We start from the raw sequence: 27,778 nt of genomic DNA on the forward strand, positions 1-27,778 counted from the left end.
CCTGAATTTACTTTCAGCCGGAGACATTAGTGCTTGGTCATCGGGGTCTCCCTCCTCCCGGTTGCCCGGTGGTATTAAACACGTTAGTCTTTTCTGATGCCAGTCTGGGCGCTTCCCGGCCCATCTCCCCTGATGCAGCAACTCCCCGGCTACAGCCCCTGTCACTGCCTTTTTCATTTTTTCAAGTTAACTTTAAGGAGATCCTCATTTCTTACCTCTTACCCCGTTATTACTGGAATTCCCAGTAAGCTTCCAGGTCTGGTCCATCAAGTTGTCCCTGGGAGATGCTAAATCAGTACTTGTTGGCCGGTTCTTTCCTCCAGCCACCCCAGTCTTACTCCCCTCCTGCTTCTCATTATTGCTTTCCCAATGATCATCAGCCTCTCCGCTGCGCCTTCGAGCTCACATGCCAGTTGCAACTTCTCTCCCTAGCAAGAGCCCCCAACTTGCCTCTGCAATTGAAACAGCATCTCTCCCTAGCAAGAGCCCCCAACTTGCCTCTGCAATTGAAACAGCATGGGTACCAACAGGCGGGTCCCCTTTGCGGTTCAGTGTGTGGGAGTTTGCTTTCTGGTTCTTTCATCTGCACTGTTCCCTGTGCAGTCCCAGGGCACCTACCCTTACTCCAGCTCCAGTTTTATTTCCTGCATTGTAGGTCTAGAGCATGTCATTGGGAATGGTTGGGGCAGATCTGGAGTTTGTGTTGTTGCCATGGCCTGGGATCCAGGTACCATATGGTGGCTACAGTCAATTGAGTTGTGTTCTTAGACCCCTTGTCTGGCTTTTTCAGCCAGTGGATGTGTTAGTATTGTGTGTGATTTGGTGGGTTAAAGGACCCCAGTTTGCCCTCCATTTTACGTCTGTGGTTGGAGTTTGGAATAGAAAAAAATAGACGCACTTTAGAGCAGAGGTGAGAAGAGGCTAGCAGTACTGTGAAGGATTTAAAAAATTCTAACAAGAAATGTAAGATGGCTTAAAACTCACAAAGTATGCTTGAGAGTTTGGGGTGGTTCTCCAGTCTGGATAGTGTGTCGAGGGACTTCTGGGTCCCCTACTGGGGCAGCTGCAGCCTCTCTTCCTTGTTTTCCCTGGCTGAAGCCCAAGACTGGGCAAGTGGGCAGAAGGGATCAAATGAGTTAAAAGTGTGAAAAGTGCTTTAAAAACTGTGAATTAGTAGACACGCTGCGCATTTGTCAGTATAGTTCAGAGTGTATAGAGCTGGGATAGCTGACCAGCCAAGAGGATTGGGCTTACACTGTGTGTGTGTGTGTGTGTGTGTGTGTGTGTGTGTGTGTGTTTATAAATTTTTATTGATTTTTTTTTCAAAGGGAGAGAGAGAAAGAAACATTGATCAGTTGCCTCTCCCATATGCCTGGATGGGGGCTCAAACTCACAACCTGAATATGTATGTACCCTGCCCAGGAATTGGAACCTGCCACGTTTTGGTACACGGATGATGCTCCAACCAACTGAGCCACAGCAGCCAGGGCTTGCACCGTTTTTTAAGCCTCAAAGAGTTCTCATTTACCATGCAGGGAGAATCTTTCCATCCTGACAAAGGGCGGAGTCACCTCCATCAGGCTTGAGGCTGGGCAGTTTCTCAAATGTTGGGGAATTTGGGATTCTACTTCTGTTAATAGTGGTACCTTTCTGTGCCAAGGCACATTGCTTTGGATTGGGACTAATTTTAGGGGTGATGGAATGAGGAAATAATGTTCTTAACTTAGTATGTACTGGGACTGCCTATTCTCTGGATCTTTACCTTCTCCTGTGAGTTCTGAACCCCAGAAACAGGCTCCCCTCCTGTTCCCTTCAAGCCTGTTGTGAGCACCCAGGATCAGTGTGTGTCCTGTCTCCTTGACTCCAGCAGGGGGCAGCCTTTTAATAGTAATAACTCAGATGCCAGGGGAGTGAGGGTATACTGAGGCCTGAGAAAGAGGAGCTGGTAGAGGAGGCAGGCAGATGGTGAGGGGTGGGGGCTAAGTTGGAAGGAGCCTATGAGGAGATCCTTAGTAGCCAGGAAAGGCCTTGTCCCCACTACTCTGCGTGCTGACTCCCACCCTTCCATGGAAAGGAATCCAAATGCTTGGCTTTGAGAATTTGTAATAGAGAAACTTAGGGTAATTTTTAAAAATTTCTTTATTGATTAAGGTTTTATATATGTGCCCCTATTCCCCCATTATCCCCCAACCCCCCAGGATAATTTTTTTTTTTAAACCTACTCTTTTCCCAAGAATTTCCCTCCTGGCAGGGTTTCAGATTTCTCTCATGGGACAGTATAATTAGGGAATTATTTCCTTGCTCTTCATCAATAAATTTGGTTTCTCTGGTCTTTCATTCTTCTCTATAAACAAAGAATAGGCATTACTTCTGCTTGTGGCACAGAGGAGGGTTTCTCAACCATGGCAATAATGACATTTTGGGCCAGCTAATTCTCTGTTGTGGAAAGCTGTCCTATGCATTATAGGATGTTTAGCAGCATCCCTGGTCTCTACCCATTAGATGCCAGTAGCACCTTCCAGTGATGCCAGTCAAATATGTCTCCAGATTTTGCCACATGTCTCCTGCCCCTTCTCCCAAGTTGAGAACTGCTGGCTTCAAGGAAGCATGTGGAAAGATACATGTCTATTTAGAAGGGTGGAAATTATGGGAGGCATGCATGCTACTTGGCAAGGAAGGGCCAGTCAGCTACCAGCTCTGGGACCAGATTCTCCTCCTGGAGTCTTGGCCTTTTTCTCCAGCTGCTCCTATGCTCCCCACCCTGACCCCTGACTGCTTCTCATTTTGCATCTGCAGATATCCTGCTTCTCACACTGGGAGCCGTTTTTCTTCACTTTGCTCATTGCAACCAGGACAGAGGCAAAGGCAGCTGTGGAAAGCACCAAGGAGTGCCACCTTTGCCCCACTCCCTGGTGGGGTGGAAGGGTGAGTTGTCCCTTTTCTGTACTCCTCTCCCCATAGCAGCCTGCCATACCACAGGACTCCTTTGTTCCTCTAGAACAGTGGTCGGCAAAATGTGGCTCGCAAGCTGCGGTTTGCCGCTCTGTTGACTAATGAGTTTGCTGACCACTGACCTAGACTCTCGATTCCAATAGTTACAAGCTGTTGTTGTTCCTTGTGATTAAGCCCCTATCCCAGTGGTCGACTCCTGCTCTAGAAGATGGGCTATTCTGGAGTGAACTGGAGCAGGCTCAGAACAGCCTCTCCTAAGATTTGTTTGAAGGAATTTGAAGTGTTTTTCTTAAAATGGGGAAGACTTAAGTTTGTGATAGCTATCCCCAAATACCTTTTATTGTTTTCCTTAAACCTTTTTTTTTTAATGGTGGTAAAATATAACATATGCCATTTTAATCATTTTTATTTTTTAATTTTTTTAAATATATTTTATTGATTTTTTTACAGAGAGGAAGGGAGAGGGATAGAGAGTTAGAAACATCGATGAGAGAGAAACATCCATCAGCTGCCCCCTGCATACCTCCCACTGGGGATGTGCCTGCAACCAAGGCACATGCCCCCGACCGGAATCGAACCTGGGACCCTTCAGTCCTCAGGCTGATGCTCTATCCACTGAGCCAAACTGGTCAGGGCCATTTTAATCGTTTTTAAATGTAAAGTTCAGCAACATTAAATACATTCACATTGTTCAGCTATCACCACCCTCCATCTCCAGAACTTTTTCATTTGCCCCATTTCAGCTGAAACTCTGTACCCATTAAACAACTCCCCTTGCCCCAGATCCCCGGCCCACCATTCTACTCTCTTCTCTCTTTGAATTTGAGTCCTCTAGGAATCTCATATAAGAGGAATCATACAATGTCTGTTCTTTTGTGACTGGCTTATTTCACTTAGTACAGTCTTTAAGGTTCATTCATTGTCCGAATTACATAACGGTTGTAGCATTGAAAGAAGTAACCTTACTCTGCTGTCTGGGAGGCTTACTTGCATTCCATGAAAGGAAGAGCTTTTCAACAGACTTGTCTTCTGACGGCTGTGTGTGCCGTATCGTGTTCCATCACCAGGAATATCCAGCCAGAGCAGTTGTAGAAGAGATGCTCATGCTGGGAGAGGTCAGCCCCATTCTAGCTGGTCTTAAAAGCTCCATTTCATCCTGAGATGCTGGGATTCTGGGAGTGGGTACTGTGTCTGTTCTAGAGTATTATGTTCTGGTATGCAGCTGTAGGTCAGAGAGCCTCTGCCCCTTGGCCCCTCTGGTAAAAACCCTTCTTCTTCCTTCCCAGAGTTGTGGAGTCTTGGAGTTAATGGGCATTGTGGGGGCACTCCAGTCCAGCCTTCTTCCCAACCAGTGAGAGAATCCTTGCTCAGCCACCTGAGACCCTGCTTGCCCGGAACCGCCAGGGATGAGCTGCCTTCTGAGAGCATCTTTTATTGGTCCTTAGAGGGACAGGTTACTGCCAAAGCCGCCACTTCTCTCAGCCTCAGTAACTCTGAGCTTATTTGGACTTTATGGTGAGGGGCCTTCTTCCCAACTTGTATTATCATAACTTGGTTCCTTTCTTGGCTCATTTTACTTATGTTTGGATTCTTCCTGATTGGGAAGAAGAAGGGGTTTTGGTATTGGTTCCTATTTGGTAAACCAGCCCATGGATGCACTGGCTGGGCTTGCCTTCATGAAGCCTTCAACGTGTGCCCCACCCTTGTCCCTGGAATAGCATCCCCACCCCCACTCCCCTTGTACTGGGTTTCTCTTGAAACTGAGTCTCTGGATTCTAGCTGCCAAGCAGCCAGCTCTGAAATTTTTCAGAAGGAAAGTAATTTTTCTCCCAGATTAATTTCTAATCCTTCTCTCCATAACTGACCTTTTTTCTCTCTGGAATATTTGTGGTTTCAGTGGGAGTTTTCTTTTTTGTTTGGTTGTTTTTGTTTTATCTTTGTCCTGAATGTCCATGCAAACCTTAACCACCCCCTTACTGAATGCTATGCCATGCAGCCAGAGTGCTGAGACCTAGAGAGGTGCCTGGAGTGTTCTCTGCCCACCTCCAGCACCTCAGTCAGGCTTTGCTGGGTGAATTAACTGTTTGTGGGACCAAACATGGGGGACAGAGATGAGAAGGAGTAGAGGCTATAGTCACCATTATGTAGACCACAGGCAGGGAGACCCGCCTGACCCATTAATTTAACCCACTGTCTTCCCCTCATCTCATTAAGGATTTTTCCCAGATGTGAAGGTCCCTCCCTTGGCACCACTGGTCAGACCTACATCTAGTAGCTTGGGGCCCCTGGTTCACTCAGCATAGGCTCCTGCCTGAAGAGAGGTTGGTCCGTACTCTACCTGCTGCCCAGAGTAAGGCTGTCAGGTGGGTCTGGGGCAAGGGAGGGCCCCCCTGCAGAAACAGAAGGGTCCTAGCTGCCCCGTTTTCTACCTTACCCCTAGGTCTTCCCCTGCTGTGACTCTGGTTTAGCTCATGGTGTGAGTGGCACGTGGCTGGTTTAGGTGAGTCCTTTTAGAGCCCATTACATTCCCACCAAGGTGGGGACCTATTAAGCATCCTCTCAGGGTTATCTGGGTGTGCTGTCTCTAAGCCCGGTGTCCCCTCTGCCTCCACAGGTGTTTGGAGAGTGAACTCCAGGTCCTCCCACCCCTGCTCATCTCCTCTGATCTCTAGGACACACCTAGCTCCACAATGGCAGCAGAGACCCTCAACTTTGGGCCTGAGTGGTGAGTCAGATAGGCTTTGGGTGGCATGGGAAAGCCAGAAAGAATAGAGCTGCTCAAATTCCGGTCTTTCTTCTAATTTATGTCCCTTTTCTAGGTTGAGGGCACTTTCTAGCGGTGGCAGCGTGGCCTCCCCGCCCCCATCTCCTGCCATGCCCAAGTACAAGCTGGCTGACTATCGATATGGGCGAGAGGAGATGCTGGCTCTCTACATCAAGGAGAACAAGGTGGGAGGGTGGGTGTAGGGAAGGGTATGTGATCCAATTGCCTGTCTGTCCTTAGTCAGTGGAGAGTTCCCAGGAGCATGTGGTATCTTGGCCCTCCTGCCCTGATTGACAGGTCCCAGATGAGCTGCAGGACAAGGAATTTGCTGCGGTGCTACAGGAGGAGCCACTGCAGCCCCTGGCACTGGAGCCTCTGACCGAAGAGGAGCAGGTGGGGCTAGGGCACTGGAGCTCCATCTTGGAGGGGCTGGATTGGGAAGACAGGTGGTGGAGGGTACAGTTCTGGACAGGGTGGGGGCAGTCAGGTACCTGGGTCCTCACTCCCACCCCTGGCTCCCTCCTCAGAGAAACTTCTCCCTGTCAGTGAACAGTGTGGCTGTGCTGAGGCTGATGGGGAAAGGGGCTGGCCCCGCCCCAGGCGGCGCCTCCCGTGGCAGGGGCAGCACTCGGAGCCGAGGTAGGGGGCTGATAACGTGCTGGGGTAGCAGGTGGTGGGGGCCTGTGGTTTGAAGATGTGCAGAGGTGATCTGGCAAGTTTCCTATGTGCATCTCATTCCTGTTCCAGGTCGTGGCCGTGGTGACAGTTGCTTTTACCAAAGAAGCATTGAAGAAGGCGACGGAGCCTTTGGTCGAAACCCCCGGGAGATCCAGCGTAGCCAGAGTTGGGATGACAGGTGCAGGCTGGAAGGAGATGGCATAGAGGCAGAGCAGAGAAAAGCCCTAGGGTTAAGATCTTGGATCCCTTTCTTCGTGAGATCTTTGTCATTGGAGGGCAGCAGGAGAATAATCAAATAAGCCCTGGTCAGCAACTGCTCTCTCTGCCCTCTGACCCCTGCCCTTTCCTTCTGATTTTCTTAGTCCCCATTTGTTCTGTACCTTCTGTTCTGTGTGCCCCCTTGGGCTCCCTCCCAGGTCTGACTTTTTCCTAGTCCCCCATCCCCTCCCTCCCTTCTCCTTAGAGCAGAATGGACAGGTGTGCAAAGATCTCAAAAGTCAGGGATGGGAAGCTGTCCTCCTTTGACCAACACCTTTCCCTCCTGCAGAGGCGAGAGGCGGTTTGAAAAGTCGGCCAGGAGGGATGGAGGTATGGATAGTGGTGAGGGAGGTTCTAGGCCCTGAAGGTCATTGAGAGGTGGGGGGAGATGGAAATGGGTGGCCCCAGTGAGGGGGGCCTTTCCTGGGGAACGTGCGGGGTGGGGCAAGAGAACCTGGAGCTGGGCTCCTCTTGGTCAATGAGGATTATAGAAAGAGTCTTCCAGGGACTGTGGCTGCCACTCTGCTGACTGTGTCTTCCCCTGCCCCCAAGCACGATCCGGGTTTGAGGAGGGAGGGGCTGGTCCGAGGAAGGAACATGCCCGCTCAGATAGCGAGAACTGGCGTTCTCTCCGGGAGGAGCAAGAGGAAGAGGAGGAGGGCAGCTGGAGACTTGGGGCAGGACCCCGGCGAGATGGTGACCGCTGGCGTTCATCTAGCCCTGGTGAGATTGGGGCTAGATGGGTGTTGTAGCGGGTGGGGAACAGCAAGAACATCCCATGCAGGGGGCTTTCATGGCCAGGTGGAGGGAACTAAAAGTGTTCTCAAGTGAGGTGGGTGGGGAGAAGTCCTGGAAATGCCGGGGGTCCCAGGGGTCCTGTGGGCAGCAGAAGAGAAGCCTCTGGCTCAACTGGGAGACTGATTCTCCTTCTGACTTTTCCTGCACAGATGGTGGCCCCCGCTCGGCTGGCTGGCGGGAACATGGGGACCGCCGTCGCAAGTTTGATTTTGATTTGCGAGGGGATCGAGGAGGGTGTGGTGAAGAGGAAGGGCGGGGTGGGGGGAGCAGCTCTCATCTCCGGAGGTGCCGAGGGCCTGATGGCTTTGATGATGACAAGGATGGGCTCCCAGAGTGGTGCCTGGATGATGAGGATGAAGAAATGGGCACCTTCGATGCCTCTGGAGCCTTCTTGCCTCTCAAGGTATCCATGAGGCGGCCAGGGGAAGATTTTTATTTAGAGATTGGTGGGAACCTGCCCTGATGGGGTCCTCTTACTCCCACCTGTTTATCCTCTGCCCCTTAACCTCCCATTGTATTCTTTAATAATCCCATGCAGAAGGGCCCCAAGGAGTCCATTCCTGAGGAGCAGGAGCTTGACTTCCAGGGTCTGGAGGAAGAGGAGGAAGAGCCTTCCGAAGGGCTGGATGAGGAGGGACCTGAGGCAGGTAAGCCTGCAGGGTGGAATAAGGAGAAGGCCTGAGAGCCTGAACTGGCCTAGGTTGGCAGAGTTCCCTCACCAGGCTGGGTACTGACTGTCCACTCACCTTTAGGAGAAGGCTGCTTAGAAACTCCAGAAAAGCAGGTACTGACAGGTATGGGAAGGAACCCAGAAACAGCAGGGCTGTATTTTAAAGGCAGTGTGTCATATGAAAATCAAGGTGATCAAAATGTCCTTTGCAAATCCCTTGAAAAATCTGTAGAACATAGTAGTAAATTTATGATATTGTGCGTACAGCCCTGGACAGTGCCATGGACAAATGCCAGTGTCCAGTATTATAGGGGCAAAAGAGGAAGTATGCAAAGTGGAGTGTGCAGTGTTGAGTTACTGAATGTGAGTTGAGATGAACAGAGTTACGTTGGTGGACTCTTTACCTAGTAGCCCAAGATCTGGCCATAAATGGAGGGCTTGTGCTATTTTTAAAGACTTCTGGCTCTTTGGTTTTGAAGTCTGGTAATTACCCTTTTTCAGGTGGGAAGGAACTGACCCCACTGCCACCTTCAGAGGAGAAGTCCAGCTCTCCATCCCCATTGGCTACCTTGGGCCCACTCTGGGGAGCGAATGCGGAAGGAGGTGATGCTGTGGAGAAAGACCTGCCAGTTACTGAAGGTAGCCAGAGGTTGGGGCTGCCCTTTCTCTGGAACCAAGGGCTGGTGGTGAAAATCTGCCTCTTCCTTATGGGAAGGTGGTGCACAGGCTGTTTGTGTGAGAGCTAGAGTAGAACCTGCTTTTCTAGAAGAGGGTGGATAGGGGACTGTCTTGCACTTTCTCTGGACCCTCCATTCCACCTTCCTTTGCTCCCAGGAGATGATTTGAGGAGCATGCAGCTGAGTCCTGGAGTGGGCTCACCCCCCGGCCCGCCTGGAGATCTGGAAGATGATGAAGGCTTGAAGCACCTGCAGCAGGTTGGGTGGGGGCAGGGGGCCTAAGAAGGCTCTAGGGATCCTCCCCTACAGGGGGACAGAAAGCTGTTTGTCTGTTCTTCCCCATCTGTCCCACTGTGTCTAGCTCACCCTCGCTTGACCTTAGCCCCAGCCCTGTCTTGCTATTGCATGATTGGGCAATTGAGCCTTCCCTTTCTCCCTGGGCTCCAAGGAGGCAGAGAAGCTTGTGGCATCCCTACAAGACAGCTCCCTGGAGGAGGAGCAATTCACGGCTGCCATGCACACCCAGGGCCTACGACACTCTGCAGCTGCCACTGCCCTCCCTCTCAGCCATGGTGCGGCCCGAAAATGGTTCTACAAAGACCCACAGGGAGAGATCCAAGGTGCCCATGGGGAGTGGGGGGCATGCAGAAGGGGCTGCTAGGGGTAGTGGCATACCATCATTGTCTTTCAGAGTTCCTTTCTGACCAAAGCCCCCTTTCTGCTTGTCCAGGCCCCTTTACAACACAAGAGATGGCAGAGTGGTTCCAGGCGGGCTATTTCTCCATGGCCCTGCTTGTGAAGCGTGGTTGTGATGAGGGCTTCCAGCCACTTGGTGAGGTGATCAAGATGTGGGGTCGTGTCCCCTTTGCCCCCGGGCCCTCACCACCCCCACTGCTGGTGAGCCATACCCACCTTTGGGTGAGGCAGGGAGGGGAGGCAGGATGTCAACCGGTTGTGTGGGGCATAACAAGGAATACTCTCATCCTTACTCAGGGAAACATGGACCAGGAGCGGCTGAAGAAGCAACAGGAGCTGGCAGCAGCGGCACTGTACCAGCAACTGCAGCACCAGCAGTTTCTTCAGCTGGTCAACAGGTACAGGGCCCAGGAGGACCTGTAAGTAGGGATGGACACGTGTTATATGGGCGGCCCCCCTCATGCCTGTCTTCCTTTCTATAGCCGCCCCCTCCAGCAGTGTGGGCTCCGGGAAAAGGTGGCTCTGGGGGACTTGACGCCACCACAGCAGCAGCAGCTTACCGCCTTCCTGCAGCAGCTCCAAGCTCTCAAACCCCTCAGGTCTGTGGGCTGCTCTGCCTGTCACATCTCAGTCTTTGCTTGGCTGCATGTGTGAACCCTCAGGATATGTAAAGTGGGGAGATGGGTTTAGATTGCTGAGAATCAGTGCTTTGCTCCTCAGAAGTGGAGACCAGAACCTGCTCCCGACGATGAACCGGTCTTTGTCGGTGCCAGATTCAGGCTCCCTCTGGGATATACATACCTCAGCCTCATCACAATCAGGTGTGTGTCCAGCCAGTAGTCTCTGGGGGCGTAGGGAGCTCAGGGGCTTCACCTACCCCTCAGATTGCTTCAGTCCAGGGGGCCTGAGCGCCCTCCTGCAGCTGCCTTTGCTTCTTGCAGGCGGTGAGGCCAGTCTATGGGACATACCAATTAACTCTTCGACTCAGGGTCCAATTCTAGAACAACTCCAGCTGCAACATAAAGTGAGTAGGCATCCTGGGGCTGGAATCCTTGATGTCAAGGGCTGAACTGAGGCAGGGAAGTCAGCCCCCACATCTGACGGCTGATTTTGTTGACTGTCAGTTCCAAGAGCGCAGAGAAGTGGAGCTCAGGGTGAAGCGGGAAGAGGAGGAGCGCAAGCGCCGGGAAGAGAAGCGACGCCAGCAGCAACAGGAGGAGCAGAAGCGGCGACAGGAGGAAGAGGAGTTGTTTCGGCGCAAGCAGGTGGGTTCCCAGCTGAGCCCTCCCGCTTCTTCGGCCTGAGCTTGGGGCCAGATTGCTGGCCCTCACTGCCTCACTGGTTCAGGTGCGGCAACAGGAGCTACTACTGAAGCTGCTGCAGCAACAGCAGGCAGTGGCCGCTGTCCCAGTGCCCCCTGCACCCAGCTCCCCACCCCCACTGTGGGCTGGCCTGGCCAAGCAAGGACTCTCCATGAAGACGCTGCTTGAACTGCAGTTGGAGAGCGAGCGACAGCTGCATAAGCAGCCTCTGCCTCGGGAGTCATCACGGGCCCAGGCCCCCAACCACCGAGTGGTGAGCAAGCTGGGCCCTTCCCCGGTTGACTTGCAAGTTTTGGGCCTGCAGGAACCCCTTCCAGTCAGCTTTCAGGGTGACTTGGGTGTGGGGTGGGGAGTGCTAGTCTGTATATGACTGAAGGATCTCTCTTCTATGTGATCCTTACTTTGCCCCCCCCCCCCCATGTGATCCTTACAAGCCTCCCCACTTAGCTTTCTTTCCCTATTTGGGCCACCCTGACTTTCTGCCATCTATACCAGCTTGGGGGCCTGGGCGCTACTCCCGTGAACCAGTGGGTATCTGAGTCTGGGCCGCTGTGGGGCGGGCCCGACAAGAGTGGGGGCAGCAGTGTCGGCCTGGGGCTTTGGGAGGACACCGTCAAGAGCAGCGGGAGCCTGGCCCGCAGCCTGGGCCTGAAGAATAGCCGGAGCAGCCCCTCTCTCAGGTGGGTGCCAGGGCCTGCAGGGTCTGGGCTAGGGCTGGAAGTATGGAGAACATCTGAACTGATCTCTTGTCTCTAATCTGTCTTTATCCAACCTAGTGACTCGTATAGCCACCTGTCTGGTCGGCCTGTGCGCAAAAAGACAGAGGAGGAAGAGAAGCTGCTGAAGCTGTTACAGGGCATTCCCAGGCCCCAGGATGGCTTCACCCAGTGGTGTGAGCAGATGCTGCACACACTGAGCACCACGGGCAGCCTGGATGGTATAGGGGCAGACTCTGGGAGGCTGGGCTGGGCTGGGCCAGAGGTGCCAGACCTGCATTAGGTGGGCCCTGACAGCCACCATCCTGCCCTATAGTGCCCATGGCTGTAGCGATCCTCAAAGAGGTGGAATCCCCCTATGATGTCCACGATTATATTCGTTCCTGCCTGGGGGACACGCTGGAAGCCAAAGAATTTGCCAAACAATTCCTGGAACGGAGGGCTAAACAGAAAGCCAGCCAACAACGGCAACAGCAGCAGGTGAGGTTTCACATCCCCTGCAGGTGAGGGTGAGGTTGCCCAGCACCCTCCTGACTCCATCTCCCTTTCTGCTGCCTGGCAGGAGGCGTGGTTGAGCAGCGGCTCTCTGCAGACCGCCTTTCAGACCAACCACAGCACCAAACTTGGCCCTGGGGAGGGCAGCAAGGCCAAGAGGAGGGCACTAATGCTACACTCGGACCCTAGCATCTTGGGTATGTTTTGGGGGTGCGGTCAGTAAGGAGGCTCCTTCCTCAGCTTGGAGCAGGCACCTGTGGGTGAAAGAGCTCAAACCCAGCTTCTTCCGGCTTCAGGGTACTCCCTGCATGGACCTTCTGGTGAGATCGAGAGCGTGGATGACTACTGACCAGCCCGTCCCACCAGCCCCCCTGGGCTCTAGGCCAGGGGCAACAGCAGCAGCTTGGACTCTTGGGTCCCCAGCTTGGAGGCTCCCAATAAGGAGCATAGGAGGAAGCAGGGGCAGGGTCCCCAGCACTTGTTACAAACCACACGATGCACCTTAACTCACCCACCACGAGGCACTTTAATAGATTGGGGGGGAAGGTTTTTTTTTTCCTTTTAAAAAAAATTTTAAACATTGAAGAAAACGTTAGGAGAGACGAAATTGTTATCTAAGCACCCCTTCCCCCTCTGGGGATTGTGGGGGTGACAATGGAAGGTCCACAGAGTTTTTTGTTTTGTTGGGTTGTGTGTTGTTTTTTTTAAGAAAAAAAAGAAAAACAATGAGAAAAAAAAAAGTTAGGAGGCTGAAAGAAAAAACACACTGTTATTTTTGGGCAGTGGGGATATGGCCCCATCAATCTGTCCTGCCTGGCCCCCAAGGCTGCACTTACCCTCCCTGCCCTGCCAGATGGGCCATTGAGGTAACTGGAAGCTGGGGTGCCAGCAGTTTGCACAGCGAGGTCCCCTCAGCCCCACCAGCCGGACTGCTGTGAAAGGCCCCCTTATTGCTATGACTGTGGCAGAGGTGTTTGGGGTCGGGGCTAAAGGAGTCCCTTGGCTTTGCTGCTTTGGGGGAAAGTTGCACAAATGGGCCAGGCCACCTCCCGTCCCCAGGTGGCTGACGGGGTAGATGGCAGAGGGCCAGCCAGTGCCAACCTCATCTGGCTGTCAGGACAGCAGAACTTCCACTCTGGCCCTGGTGAGGGGCTTCCCCCACCACTGCCATTAGGGGAACTGGGTGTGAAGCTGAAAGCCCAGCTCCCTGCCTTGCCACATGAATGTATTCCTTGGGCCATAAGCCCCTGCTGCATCCCTTCGAGTGAGGTGGGACAAACTAGTTCCTCCTGGGGCTGGAGAGAGGCACCACTTAATGACTATTTCTCCTGTGAAGGGGGTGAGAAGAGGGGCCCAGGAGGCCAAGGGAATAGGCAGCTTGGGGCTTCAGGTTGCAGTGTGGGGGCTGTTAGAAGGGAGCTTTCCACCTGCAGCCAGCTGGCTATGGGATGTGGACCACCCAGCTCTGCCCTGACCCCTCCATTGACCAAACTGGAGAGTGAGTGGCTTCTCCCCTTCCTACTCCCCTGATACATTTTTAATGTTGGGTAAGGTTAGGGGGTGGGGGGTCAAGAATAGATGTGTTGTTTCGCCTAAGTCAGGGGGAGGTGGTCCTTCTGCTCATAGACCTATTCCCAATCACCTGCCTGGGTTTGTCTTCATTTGTGTGTGTGTGTGTTTTAAGTTTGTTGTATCTTTTGGGTTTCTCACCTAATTTCTCCTATTGACCTCACTGCTCAGAGTGCAGTATTAGGGCAGGATTCTGCCACTGCCTCCCCTCCATGAATGTATTTTTCCTTCCTGCCCTGGGGAAATGGGGAGTGGCCCTAGTTCTTTTCCCCCATCCATCCCCAGAGAGACCACGTTTTTTTGTTTGTTTTGGGGTGATTGTTTTTGTTTGTTCGTTTGTTTTTGCACCAAAGTGGCAACTGGGTCAGTGTTGGGGGAATAAAGCTGGCCTTGAGGGGTGGAGGGGCTCCCTCCACCTGCTTCTCCCTGGTTTCAACAGTGTTAGCATCCGTGAAAAGACAATATTCTCTCTAAAGCAATAAGGGGGTGATGGGCCAGGGTGAAGTGTCTTGCTGCTGCTGGCCCCCCAGCTCCCCTTTTCCTTGCGCCAGTATTTGGCGGCATTAGAGGTGTGGGGGGAGTACTGTTGTGACTGAATGTAACTGCCCCCACCCCTGCCGCAGCCAATGCAGGGGGAGGGGGGATAACACTCTTCCCCTCTCTTCCTTCCCCTTCCCCCTAGCTAAAGAGACTTTGAGCCTGGAGAGGCCTTAACCCTGTGAGGAAGTGTAGGGGGAACCCTCTCCCACCCTATCCCCTTCTGAGAGTGGTCAATGTTTACAAGCCCCTGAGCCCTCCAAAGCCCAGGGACTCATTCCCCCCATTGCTATTTCCCAGCCCATCTTCCTGGGCCCTGGCTGCTCTCCTGCCCTTCCTGGGGTTAGGGTGAGGTGCAGGGGCCTTCTGTATCCCCTTGTCTGCCTTGTACCCGAAGTCTCCCCCCACCCTGTTACTCCTCCCTCTTCTACCTGCCCCTGTAAATACTAGCCCCAATAAAACTTGGTGTGTGTTCCCTTCAGCTTCTGCATCTTTTCTTGGGGAAAGAGGGTGTAGGGGAAGAGAGTCAGAGCTGGGAATTCAAAAGAACTGCAGACATGGTGTGGTCGGTCAGTCAGAATGGAGGGCTGTGTGTGTTTAGGAGGAACACATACAACCCTGCTGGGCAAAAATTCCTGCTTATGACTCCAGCTTTGGTCTGAGGAAGAGTGAAATTTCCTCTCTGGCCCCTTACTTGGGCCCCCTACCCCCAAGCTGATATGCCCTCCCCAAAGTAAGGAAGACACAAGCAAGAGGAGAGACCAGGTACAGAGTTGGAATTGGTTCCTTTATGGAAAAACTGAAAATATAATAAAAATTAAAATAAAACCAGTTTTAAAAAAGCCAGCCCCTGGAGTTTCTACCGCCTGCCTCTGACCCTCCAGGGGGATGAGGCCTGACCCCAGGGCAGCTAAAGAAGGAGGGCTTTCTGCCCCTCTTCCCCCATTCTATTCCCATCTTTATTTCCACAGTGGGGGCCCCGGGAGGAACCAAACCTGGGTAGGGGAGCAGGGACCCAAGGCCCTATGGCCAGGGGAGGGAGGCTCATGTGCCCCAGCCCCAAAGCTCCCGGCCTGTAGTGTGGGCGTGGGCAAGGCCCCTCCTGGCCGGGCCCAGTTGGGGTTGGGGCTATTAGTTCCAGATCTTGAGGAAGGAGTCCCAGGAGCCTGTGGCCACAGCCATGCCATCGTCAGTGACCCCGAGGCAGCTCACACGGTTATCATGGCCAGCGAGGACACCTGTGAGGGAGGGGTACATCAGAACTCATCTGGCCTGGTTCCCTGTCCTAGCCTATCTCAGCCCAGCACCCAGCTCTCACCTGCACGGTCGCCCTTCATGGCATCCCAGATGTTGCAATTGAAGTCATCATAGCCAGCAAGCAACAGCCGGCCACTGCGAGAGAAGGCAACAGAGGTGATGCCGCAAATGATGTTGTCATGGGAATACATGAGGAGCTCCTGGTCCGCCCGCAGGTCGAAGAGGCGGCATGTGGCATCGTCAGAGCCAGTGGTGAAGGCATAGCCGTTGGGGAAGAACTACAGGACACAACCAGAGTGGAATAAGGGCACAGAGCAGGGCCAGAAGCCTGGCAGAGAGGGGCCAGCCAGCCTGCCCAGAACTTACAGCCACGGCATTGATGTCGGATTCGTGGCCAATGAAGGTTTGTCGGCACATTGAATCCCGAACATCCCACAGCTTGATAGAGGCATCACAGGCACCTGACACAAAGGTGCGGCCATCGGGGGCCAGTGACAAGGACATCACATCCCCACTGTGTCCAGCAAAAGCCACTGTCTGCTGGCCTGTCTCAATGTCCCACAGGGCACTAGAAAGGTGACAGGAAGAAGGGAGGGATCAGAGAGGAGGGCAGAGAGGACTCTTGCCTCCCTAACCCTCCACCACATGAGCCCAGCCCTGACAGTCTCCAAGGAAGGGGCATCAGGAGCCACTGAATCACAGAAGCCTACTCTTGTCTCCTTACCACAGGAGGAGGCTAGATGTTCAGAATAAGAGCTCAGCCCTCACTTGCTCAGGGTGTGTGTACTACATGCTAAGTACTGAGGCAGTGTTCCCCTAGGCAGGAAGTGTGGATGACAGGGCCTCACCAGGTGGTGTCCCCAGAGCTGGTGATGATTTGGTTGTCATCCAGGAAGCGGCAGCAGGACAGGTACCCTGGGGAAAAAGGCTGGTCAGCCAGGTCTTTAAGGGAGGGTAGCACAGCCCCTCCCCCACCAACAGCACCTATGTCCTACCAGGCCCCCCTTACCAGTATGGCCAGGCAGCTCCCGGCTGACCCTGACATTGCCCTCACGGGTCTTGAGGCTGTAGATGGAGCAGATGTTGTCCAACCCCCCACAGGCTACAAAGTTCCCTGAGGGCGCGTAGGCACAGGTCATAACCCAGGAGGAACGTAGCGGGATGGCATGGACCTAGGGAGGAGGGGCAGTGCCCAGGGTCAGAAACCAGGCAGAGCCTGCAGCCCAGCCCCATCCAGCCTCAGGCATCACCTCTACCTTGTTGGTGGTATAGCTGTCCCAAATGATGAGCTTCCCATCCTGGGAGGCGCTGACCAGCAGCCTGTTGGAAAGTGGCAAAGGAGAGACAGAGGGGTCAGGGTGTGAAGTCCCCTCTGGAAGGACACTCTTACCAGCCTCCCATCTGGTGGGAGGCCCTTCTGAGACAACTCCCAGCAACAGTCCAGAAGTTCCTGTCAGTATGGGCCTCTTTCCAATCCCCTCGGGATATCTGGGAGTCAGTCTTCCCAAACATACCCAGCAACATGGGCATCCTGTTCATATCCTTAGATCTGCAAAGCTGCCCCTCCCCACTACCCCAACTGCCTGCTATAAACTTAGCCCCAGGGCAAACACAAAAGCTCAGCACCCAGTCCCAACCACACACACACCTTGAGTCTGTCCCCCAGTGCATCGCATAGATTTTTGCCAGGTGCCCACGGAGGGTCCTCCGTGTCCTCATCTGGATTCTCCCCACTGGGTCCAGCCCAGCTGTGATCTGGAGGTGGAGGCAGCCAGGGTCAGAAGGCAGAGCCCACTAAGCAGTGTGCCTCAAACCCTGCCTCCTTCCCTTAACCCCAAGTCCAGCACTGGATTCATCTCACCTGGGTCAGTGTTGAATCCCCACATGCTTTTCGGGCATCCTATAATATATGGCAGAACCAGTCAGAGAGAGGCAGAAGATGAGGGGGGAAGGGGAGGAAAGAACACATGAGAGGGGAGTGCAGAGGATAAGACAGTAAAGGGCTAGGGTACACCCCCACACATAAAGAACACCCCCTCCCCATCCAGCGCGCGCGCACACACACACACACACACACACACACACACACAGCCGCCTGGCCGTGCCCATTCAGTCCCCCACCCGCAGCTCGGCCGACCAGGCCCTTACCCGGATCTGGTTCCGGAGCTGCTCAGCCTCCTGTCTCAGTTGCTCCAGCTCACTCATGGCGCCGGGCCCGTGGGGCGGGGTTGGGGGCGGCTGGGGGCCGCGGGAAGGGGGCTGGGGGAGGCAGCTCCTCGCCGCTGGCCCGAGGCCTGGGGGATGCAGGGCAGATGTCAGGCCGAGGCCACGGGGAAGAAGGGGAGAAAGGCAGAGTTGAAGACCACAGGAAGGAGTGAACGCTGGGCGGAAAGTAAAGAGGGCGGCGGTGGTGGCCTCGGTCTCCCCAGCCGAACCGGGGGCCTCTGCCACTGGAGATGTGGCCTAGGAATAGCTGACTTCCCCAATCTTCCTCCCGCCCCCCGGAAACGAAGCGGGAAGTGCAAGAGGAAGCGCAGGGGAAACCCCTCCCTCGGACAGAAGCCCGGGCGGGTTCCCGCGACAGGAACTGGGGGAGGAAGGGAGGTGAAGGGGGTGGAGAGTCCCTGCAAAACAGACCAGGCGTCTGCCCCGCCCACACAGGCACCACCCAACTAGCACCTCATTTTAAAAGGGGCGGTGCCTCTTTAAATTCATCCCCAAAAGCCGCACACCCTCCGCATACACACCCCCAAGCTTAGACTGGCGGCGGGGGGGGGGGGGGGGGAGACGAGAGGGGTAAGCTGGGCTGTTCGTGGGGTTGCCTAGGCAACCGTCACCCGGAATGAGAGCATCTCATTGGTGAAGTGTCCCCACCCTAGCCTGGTTGCCAAGGCAACCGCATCCAAGGCAGAGCCCTGTAGAGTGGGTGACCCCACCCCCGACCCCATCGCCCCCGCCCGACCCTGCCTCCTGCTCCTCCCCAGAACCGGCCAGGGTGGCTGTTTACAGGATTTGGGAAAAGCCGATTGGGCACTAATAGGTTCGGGATGGCTCACCCCTGATAATCCTTGGGCCGGCTGCACCCCATTAGCTGCCCGCCCGCGGCAGGAGGAGGCAAGGGTGGCGGGGAGGGCAGCCTCAAGCCGCTGCTCCCTCCAGAGCCCAGGCCGCCCGCCCTGGCGCGCTGCGGAAAGCCCGTGGGAGCCGCTCACAAGTAATTAGGGCTCCGAAGAGAGGTCTCCCGCCCTGAGGCACGGAGCTGCTCTCTCTCCGGCGCCGGCGAGCCGCGGCCCCAGGGCAGCCTAGCCCTGCGCCCTCGAAACCCCAGGATCCCAGTCCGCGGGCTCGTCACTGGGGCCCCAGGGGCCTGGCTGGCTCCGCTCCAGGACCCAGAGTCCTGTCCCCCCCCTCCCCCTTTTGGACACCTGTGTGATCTGGCCAAGCACCCTGCAATCGGACGACCCGGGCGTCCCCCACCCTGCTCCCACTTCCCCCAGACCTGGGCGTTCCTCTTCCCCACTGACATTTCCCCTCTGTCAGTTCAGCCTTCTACGCCAGTGCCCAGGGATGCCCCTCAGAAAAAGCGGGGAGGGAGCAAAGCCCCCCACCACCTCCCAAGCTCCTGACAAAGCCCCTTCCTTCCAGCTGCCAGTAGCCCGGGCTGGACGGCAACGCCAGAGGCCCAGGGCAGAAGGAAGCCGACCAGGAGGAAGCCGCTGGGGGCGGGGGCGATGCTCCCAGCCCTCAGTCCCATCAACCTCCAGGACCCCCTCAGGGTCCCCGAATTCTGGGCACACAGCAGCCGGGGTCACAAGGAGAAATGGTGGTGCCACCGCCCCCGCAAGTCTGGCAAGGCGAAGAGAAGGGGACAAGGGAGGGTCCCGGATCTTGCAGCTAAAAGGCGCAGGCCGGTACCGCGCTGCGAAGCGCTGTTGGCCTGGCCCTCAGGCCCCCACGACCTCCATTTTGCCCAAAAGAAATCTGGGCAGGGGGCGGGGGCTCCCGGGAGCTAGGCTCGGGGTTAGGACTAGTAAAGGGAAAGGGGTGCCGAGGACTCCCTTCCAGATTAATGGGGCCAGAAAGCTGGCAGAACCCAAATCGAGGGTAGGATAGTGGCGAAGGGAAGGGTGGCCTCGCGGCCTTGCCTGACTCTCTGAGGATTCTGGAGTTTTGCAAGATGAATGCTACCGGGGATACGAAATGGGAGGACACGAGGGGTGCTACTCAGGGGCAAACAGGGGTAGAGGAGGGGGAAGGGGGCGGAACGGGGCCTAGAGGAAGCTCCGAATTTGTCCCCAACTTCTCAGGGATCAAGAGGCAAGCGGGGCCCGTATGGGATCTGGGGTCAGGCAAAATGGGCCTAATGGTGCAGGGAGGGCGTGCATTATTGGGAGCGAGAGTCCTCAGTTCCCCTTCCGGGTTTAGGAGCGACAGGGCCAGAGGAAGGGAGGGGAGGTCTGGGGAGTTACGTCCGCTCATAAGAGGCCAGATCCGACAGACAGGAGGAAGAAGGGTCCCCACCCCCCCATGGGAATTTGGGGCTGGGGGGTATGAGGACACCCTTTGTCAGCGTAAGGTACCTGTGGCGGTGGGACTCTGCCAAGGGTCGCTAGAGAAGCGCGGGAGGTCCTGTCTTCCTCCGCGGCGGAGGCGGCAGCGGCGGCGACGCGGATGGATTTCCTCAATCACCCCAACTCAACCGTCCAGCGCTGTTCTCCCCAGAGCGGAGGGATCCCGCCTGCCAGTGACGCGGCCGTCGCCGCCGCGCCCAGGGCCCGGCTGGGCGAGACCAACTACTTAGTGGGGGGAGGCAGGAACGGAAAATACTATTTAAGGGACAAAGATTGACTTCGTAAAAATGAAGCAATTACTCCACACTATTTCGACGCAAAACGGACCCAAATTAATGCCTTGCTTTCCGAAAAGGAGTAAGATAGCCCCCCTGGAGCTGAAAGAGGTGGTATCGGCATAGGGGAGGATGAAACCACTCTCTGGTCACGTGACCTACGCTCCCGGATTGGGTGGCCCCAGACTGGGAAGGGAAGCTCCACGCCCCGCTTCTCTGTTTGACCACGCCCCCGACCTATGAGACCACGCCCCTCACCAGGAGTCGGAGCTGGGGAGATCCTGACCCGGCCAGGACTGGGCCTCCTGGAGGCAGAGGGAAGGGGCAGCAGTTCTGAAAATCTCTGAGCAGGAAGGAATGGGTCTGCTGTGGGCCCTTGGGAAGCTGGGAATGCCGTGAGAAGGGTCTTGCTGAGGCAGTTTCTCACCAAAGAGGGCTTTTGTAGAAATTTTTACTGGTCTGCATGACACTGTAATAACTCATTATTTATTGAGTTACATACTAACTTAATTCTCACGAAAATACTATGGAGTTAAGTACTAGCATTGTTTCCATTTTATAATAGTGGAAGTGATTCCTAGGACTGCAGAGTAGAGATATGAACCAAGACAGCTTTAGCGACTTTATTATGCAATGGTAACAATACTAGTCTTTCCATGAATCCCCCTGAAAGGGATGAGAATGTAAGTATAGACCTGTTTCCACCTCTATAAAATGAGAGTGTTTACAACTACCTGCCCTGCAAGTCACCTTGGATTGTTATGAGATCCCCATGGATTTTGAAAAGGCTTTGGAAAGTTCAAGTACATGAATAGCCTTCTTTGAGTCCTCATGTAATTTAAAAGTAAAGTATCAAAACAGACAATTTTTATTTAGCCTCTATTATAGGCATTAAAATAGTTTTCAAAGCACAAATTTTTAAAGAAAATAAGAAGAAGGTCACATTCTTAGTTAAGCACAAATTCCATTTATGTGCACCTACCAATTTAGTGATATATTAGCAGTAGATAATAGATGTCAATTTAATGTTAGAACTTGGAAGGGACCTTACAGGTAATTTACTTCAATTTTCTCTCAATCTACAGATGGGCAAAGTGACTTCCCTAAAGTCATTTAGAAAACTAGCAGCCTAGGACTAGAACCCAATTTTGTCCATCTCTCTAGGGCCATGGTCGGCAAACTGCGGCTCGCGAGCCACATGCAGCTCTTTGGCCCCTTGAATGTGGTTCTTCCACAAAATACCACGGCCTGGGGGAGTCTATTTTGAAGAAGTGGCGTTAGAAGAAGTTTAAGTTTAAAAAATTTGGCTCTTGCCCTGACCGGTTTGGCTCAGTGGATAGAGCGTCGGCCTGTGGACTCAAGGGTCCCAGGTTTGATTCCAGTCAAGGGCATGTACCTTGGTTGCAGGCACATCCCCAGTAGGGGGTGTGCAGGAGGCAGCTGATCGATGTTTCTCTCTCATCGATGTTTCTAACTCTATCCTTCTCTCTTCCTCTCTGTAAAAAATAAATAAAATATATAAAAAAATTTTGGCTCTCAAAATAAATTTCAATCTTTGTACTGTTGATATTTGGCTCTGTTGACTAATGAGTTTGCCGACCACTGCTCTAGGGCATCTGACACTGCTTTGTCTCACTTTAGTTTCTGTGCTAATATGCTTCCCTATTTTAACTCATTTAGCAAATATTTATCGAATCCAAATGATCTATCAGGCACTGTCCTGGGCACTGAGACTACAACTGGGAACACATGCACCCTTCTCTGTATGCAGGGAGCTTGCAGTTTATAAAGGAGACAGATGGTAGATAATTATTGAAATAACAATAATCCTGGAAGTACCACTTACTAAGAGCAGAACATTTGAGAAGGGCCACATTTGAGAAGAAAGATCAAGAGGTGTTTTCTTTTGTTGTTGTTGTCTTTAATCCTCACCCAAGGATATGTTTTATTGACTTTAGAGAGGGAGAAACATCAATGTGAGAGAGGAACATGGATTGGTTCCCTCCTATATGCACCCTAGCTGGGGATCAAACCCGCAACCCTGAGTATGTGCCCTGACAGGGAATTGAACCCGTGACCTTTTGGTGTATAGGAAGGCACTCCAACCAATTGACCCATACTGGCCAGGGCAAGAACTTTAAGTTGGGGTGTATTAGGTTTGAGGTATCTAGGAGAGGTGCAAGGAAGAATGTTCAGTAGGTAGCTGTCCAAACAGGTCTGGGGCTCAGCAGAAGAGTCTGGGTTGAACTAGATCCTTCAGAGTGACATTTTAGAGCATATGAAGTCATAAAGAGGTTTGGGGAAAAGACAAGATGGCCTGAGGTCAGGCAGAGGAACACAAATTGCCAAAGGAGAAGCCAGAGAGCTAAGAAGAAAATCAGGAGAATGTGAGTTTTGGAAACCAAAAGAATAGAGTGTTCTAAAAAGGGAATGATGAACGGTGTTGAATGCTGCAGAGATGAAGCAAGACTGGACTGGGAAGTGCACATAGGATTGAGTAAAGCAGAGGCCACTAGTGACTTTGCCAGAGCATTTGCAAAGGATGTTCTGCTTGCAGTGGGCTGAGGGTGAGTGAGAAATGAGACAGTGGAGACAACCAAAGTGACCAGGCTTTGGAAATCTTCACTTGGAGGGTGTAGAAAAGTGGAATATCAGTGGAAGGAGGATGTGGAGTCCAGATATTTGTGTTTTGATGGGAGCTACTAGAGCTTGTTTAAATGATAATTGAAAAAACGGGTGGGTGAAGGTGGGTGAGGGAGGCAAAGGATACAGAGAGGTAGGGGATGACCAATGAATGACCAATTTCTCTGAGAAGGCAGAAGCCCTGGAGCACATGTGGAGAACCTGGCTCTGACAAGTAATGCGACACTTCCTCCTTCCTCTAACTCAGTGGTTCTCAACCTTTCTAATGCCGTGACCCTTTAATACAGTTCCTCATGTTGTGGTGACCCCAACCATAAAATTATTTTCGTTGCTACTTCATAACTGTAATTTTGCTGTTAATGAATCGTAATGTAAATATCTGTGTTTTCCGATGGTCTTAGGCTCTACAGCAGCGGTTTTCAACCTGTGGGCGACCCACAGGTTGAGAACCGCTAGCAGGGTCGTCTAAGACCATCAGAAAAACACAGATATTTACATTATGATTCATAACAGTAGCAAAATTACAGTTATGAAGTAGCAACGAAAATAATTTTATGGTTGGGGGTCACCACAACATGAGGAACTGTATTAAAGGGTCGCAGCATTAGAAAGGTTAAGAACCACTGCGTCTAACTGTTCTTTCTCAGGCTTCTTGACCTCCTTCCCCTCCTCAGGGCATTCTGTAAACATTGTTGTTGTTTTTCCAGGATCCTGACTTCAGCCTCCTCTTCTTACTTTCTGTGCTATTCACTGGTGATTTTATCTAGTACTGTAATTTTAATTACCCCCAATTGCTCATAATTCTCAAACCTTTGTCTGCAGCCCAGATATCTCTTTTCATGTGCAGACTTGGTGTATATCTGACTGCACACTGAATATCTTCATCTGAATGCTTATGGACAGTGATGTGCCATAGAGTCAACTTGTGCCAGCTCGGACCAGCTAACAAGGTCCCATTGTGTACCTCTCTTCCGCACTCCTCCTTGCTCAGTGAAATCATATTTATAGTAGTAACTTATAATCATCACGGTGGACGTATTTACACCATGGAAATCAGCAAATGTTTCAGATCAGGGCTCCTCTTTCTCAAAGAGCTTATTGTTAAAACATTTACTACACACCACTGTTCTCAGACATCTCACATTCAATATATTCAAAACTAAGTTTATCTTCTTCTACTCCACCCCATTCTACCCAACTCTACCCTGTCTTTGAATCTCTTGGCCCAGTTAACACCATCCACCCAGGAGCTTCTCACTTCCTCACAGCACATACCCAAAGGTTGCTCAACTGGTTAGTATAGTCCAAACTGCTATAACAAAGACCAGGACTGTGGGGACACCTCTGCCATCCTCAACGCTTAGCATCCATCTCTGTGACCAGTGTGGCCCAGGCAGCTTCCACTAGCATTGAGATGAGATTGGGGTGGGGGGTGGGAAGCACAAGTGCTTTCCTATTTAAGGACACCACTAACTTCTGCTCAGAAGTTGGCCAGAATGAAGGAAGGCTGGGAAATGTAGTCTCTCACCATATACTTAGCTAAAACATTATTAAAAAAGAAAAAAGAGAGATGACTATTGATGTAAGGCTAGCAGTCTACACACTGGTGGATACATCTTGTCAATGCTGCTTCTTGTATATTTCTTAAATCCATCTCTTCTGCTGTATGCCAACTGCTATTCCCTTGATTTTTGCCTATTTCCTGGCCTCTAGGATAGTCCCTCTCTAATCAAACTACCAAATAGCTGCCAGAGATATCTTTCTAAAATGCAAATTGGATCATATAATGTTGCTGTTCAAAACCATGTGATAGTTCCCCATTGATTCCATGAGAAGGACCGAACTTCTTTGCATGACACATAGGCTGGGTCTTGTACCCTCTACTCAATCAGAATGCCTTTCACCCCCATTCCAATTCTATTTCCTTGTCAGCTGGAAAAATGCAGGTAATTTCCTCAGGCTTAGTTTCAATATTGTCTCCCTGACCACACTGTTGTTTGTGCCCCACTGCAATGCTGGCTGCATTCCTATTTCAGCCTTACTGGACTGTTTATTTCTGGGCACTTGCCACCCCTGGCTAGGGGTTTCCTATGAAGCCAGGGCATTTGGTTTATCTGGTAGAGAGCTGAAGGAGAGCTCACCAAGCAATGAGCAGACACTCACAAGAGCCAAATCATTTCCAAGGTGTGGAGTCTAAGGGTCCTGATCCTACCATCTGTGATGTCATTACCAGGTGCTCAGATTTGGCCTACCTGAATTTGGGCCTGTAATGTGAGAACTTCCAGTGACTTTATTGAATTAACTGTTAATCATCCATCTTCCAGGATAGACATTAAACCCGACAAGAGTTGCATAAGTTACATAAGCCATTTTATTCCCAGTGTCTATCAAGCACCTAGAGAACATCTATGAAATGAATAGAAGCATGGCAAACATTTCCCCCAGGATCAATACTTTTCAAATCTCAGCTGTCACTTACCAGCTGAGTGACCTGGGGCAAGTCACTTAATCTCTCTATGCCTGTTTCCCCTGCAAAATGCAGGTAATAATTGGGTCATTATGAAGACTAAATTACTTAATATTTGTAAAACATTTATAACAGTGCCTGGCACATAGTAGATACTTTGTGTTTACTAAATAAAACTAGTGTTCAGGCCTGGCCGGCGTGGCTCAGTGGTTGAGCATCAACCTATGAACCAGGAGGTTACAGTTCAGTTCCTGGTCAGGGCACATGCCTGGGCTCAATCCCCAGGGTATTCAGGAGGCAGCTGATCAATGATTCTCTCTCATCATTGATTTATCTATCCAGCTGTCTATCAATCTATCTATCTTTCTTCCTCTCTGAAATCAATGAAAATATTTTAAAAAATAGAGCTCAGGCACAAACGAATTTAACTTTTGTTACTTTTCCAGTCTCATCTCCCCCAACAGTGGTCTCTGCCACCAGCTCATATCCAACCCTCCTTCTAGACTGAGCTCCACATATGCCAGAATTGTTCATGTCTCTAGACCTCTGCACATGCCATTCTCTATGAGGAAGACCTTTCCCACCTTGTTCACTAGTGAACCCCTATTCATCCTTCATAATTCAGTTCAAACTTCACTTCTAGAAGCCTCCCTGGACTCTCAAAGACAGGAGGCCCCTCCCTCCTTTAGGCCTCCATTTCATCCTATTTTCATGTATGTCTGAGCTCCCCACTACACCCAAACTTCCTGAGAGCTGGGATATATCGTGTGCACTGCAGTATTCCCGTGCCATGCACAATGCCTGCCACATGATAGACATAATAGATGCTTGTGCCCTAACCGGTTTGGCTCAGTGGATAGAGTGTCAGCCTGTGGACTCAAGGGTCCCAGGTTCGATTCCAGTCAAGGGCATGTGCCTTTGTTGTGGGCACATACCCAGTAGGGAGTGTGCAGGAGGCAACTAATCAATGTTTCTCTCTCATTGATGTTTCTAACTCTCTATCCCTCTCCCTTCCTCTCTGTAAAAAAAATCAATAAAATATATTTTTAAAAAAGATGTTTATTAAATCAATGAATGGATGAGTGAAATATATTAATAACCTTTACCTTAATTACTTCCATAATATAATAGAATAGCATGTCAGATCCAAGGACAAATGAAGATTGGCCACAGTTGACTTGGCCAAGTCTAGTCCTATAGTTAGTCAACTAGCTTTTCAATTAGCTTTTCCACCAACCATCACAGGAAAATTCACTTATCATTACCAGATAGACTATAGATATCTAAGTTATGAATAATATCATTAAAGCCTCAAAAACTCCCCAGGGACATTCTTGGGACCCAACATTTACTGAGTAGTCTTGCATGCCCAGCTAGGCACTTGATTCTGTCATCAGATTAAGTCCTACAGCTGTGCTACAGATGGGAAGAGTGAAGCTTGGAGAGGCACAGAAAGGTGTTATGACACAAAGTCATCTGTCAACTGGCTGATAAGAGATGTGATTTCTAGTCCTGGCTCTTTCCCAGTTGGCTATGTGACCCAAAACAGGGGTCTGCCTCCAAATTCATGTAACATCTAGAGTTGGATCAGTAAGGTTTCTCTCAACTAGGGACGTTTCTGAATGTGAGATCCAGACTGGAGTGGGAGAGGGGGTAGTAGGAATTGACAGGTGAATTTACAGAAGAAGTGAAGAAACGTCATTAAATATCAACAAAAGGAGACATGAAAGCCCTACATAGAATTACTTTCCCCTCCAGTGTCCCTTTAATTATCACTTCAGCCTTTTGAAAAATGAAAACAATGCAGGCGCCAGGAGGTTAAGGGGCTCATTCAATTCATCTGGAGTACCCAAGAGATGGAGTACTGACCAAAGGTCACTCAAGAGTATTTCAATTTCCCAGCTTTTGAGTAGGCTCTCTCCCTTATAGCTCATCCCTCCCACTGAAGCCTGGACTCCTCCAATCTGGGGAGCCAGGCCTAGACTTGGAACCAACCCTCAGCATGTGAAATACCCAGGTTGCCAGGGGTTTATCTATGAGCCAACTCAAGCCATCTGTCCTTCCAGAGTGAGCATCTGGTGAGCAGAGAACCTTCAGGGACTTTCTCACATCACATAGTACCCTCTTCCTCTAATCTTAATGCTCCACCAACCCAAAACAAGTAGGTAGAAGTGCCTCCAACACACAGATGTATTCACATACTGACACATACAAACATGCATACAAGTACACACCTATACACATACATAAGAGTTTCACAGCTGAAACAATGCAGGCACCTTCACCTTCACCTTTGCTATTAAAACTGCTGTGAAGGTGGCTTCATGCCAGGAGCCTAGAAGAATCTAGGAGCCTTCTAGTTGCTTACTTGATAAATATCTTCTGAGGAGAACAGATGAAGATAGAAGAATAGGGAAAGGAAGCTGATGCTGG

At 51.8% G+C, this 27,778-nt stretch overlaps 2 protein-coding genes across 4 annotated transcripts; one reads left to right on the forward strand and one right to left on the reverse strand.

Annotated features, from left to right (window-relative positions):
• Positions 1-2,795: 2,795 nt before the first annotated feature.
• Positions 2,796-14,613, forward strand: GIGYF1 (GRB10 interacting GYF protein 1; the record flags this gene model as incomplete). 3 transcript variants are annotated; one of them, XM_080677877.1, is made up of 28 exons in its annotated part: positions 2,796-2,925; positions 4,239-4,467; positions 5,167-5,302; positions 5,393-5,452; positions 5,567-5,677; positions 5,772-5,901; positions 6,014-6,109; positions 6,244-6,355; positions 6,464-6,572; positions 6,942-6,982; positions 7,205-7,375; positions 7,600-7,853; positions 7,989-8,097; positions 8,622-8,759; positions 8,955-9,055; positions 9,246-9,417; positions 9,528-9,694; positions 9,791-9,891; positions 9,976-10,092; positions 10,214-10,314; positions 10,435-10,517; positions 10,618-10,758; positions 10,841-11,068; positions 11,311-11,495; positions 11,592-11,752; positions 11,848-12,011; positions 12,094-12,223; positions 12,323-14,613. In XM_080677877.1, the coding sequence occupies exons 5-28, from the start codon at positions 5,643-5,645 to the stop codon at positions 12,373-12,375; spliced, it is 3,099 nt and encodes a 1,032-aa protein (XP_080534003.1). In that variant the 5' UTR covers positions 2,796-2,925; positions 4,239-4,467; positions 5,167-5,302; positions 5,393-5,452; positions 5,567-5,642. The 3 variants fall into 3 exon arrangements, with proteins under 3 accessions (XP_080534003.1, XP_080534002.1, XP_080534004.1); XM_080677876.1 differs by lacking the exons at positions 2,796-2,925; positions 5,167-5,302 and having other exon boundaries at positions 4,340-4,467; positions 9,528-9,891; XM_080677878.1 differs by lacking the exons at positions 2,796-2,925; positions 5,167-5,302; positions 12,323-14,613 and having other exon boundaries at positions 4,340-4,467; positions 12,094-12,249.
• A 285-nt stretch (positions 14,614-14,898) lies between these two features.
• GNB2 (G protein subunit beta 2) lies at positions 14,899-20,401 on the reverse strand. The gene is made up of 10 exons (XM_080677879.1): positions 19,970-20,401; positions 17,538-17,683; positions 17,251-17,289; positions 17,038-17,144; positions 16,646-16,709; positions 16,399-16,561; positions 16,238-16,304; positions 15,756-15,957; positions 15,451-15,667; positions 14,899-15,370 (listed from the first exon to the last, which is right to left on the reverse strand). Exons 2-10 carry the CDS (start codon positions 17,592-17,594, stop codon positions 15,264-15,266), a joined length of 1,023 nt encoding a protein of 340 aa, XP_080534005.1. The 5' UTR covers positions 17,595-17,683; positions 19,970-20,401; the 3' UTR covers positions 14,899-15,263.
• Between the last annotated feature and the right edge of the window lie 7,377 nt (positions 20,402-27,778).

This window comes from Plecotus auritus (genome assembly GCF_963455305.1).
Source record: "Plecotus auritus genome assembly, chromosome: 7".
NCBI classification, from domain to species: domain Eukaryota; kingdom Metazoa; phylum Chordata; class Mammalia; order Chiroptera; family Vespertilionidae; genus Plecotus; species Plecotus auritus.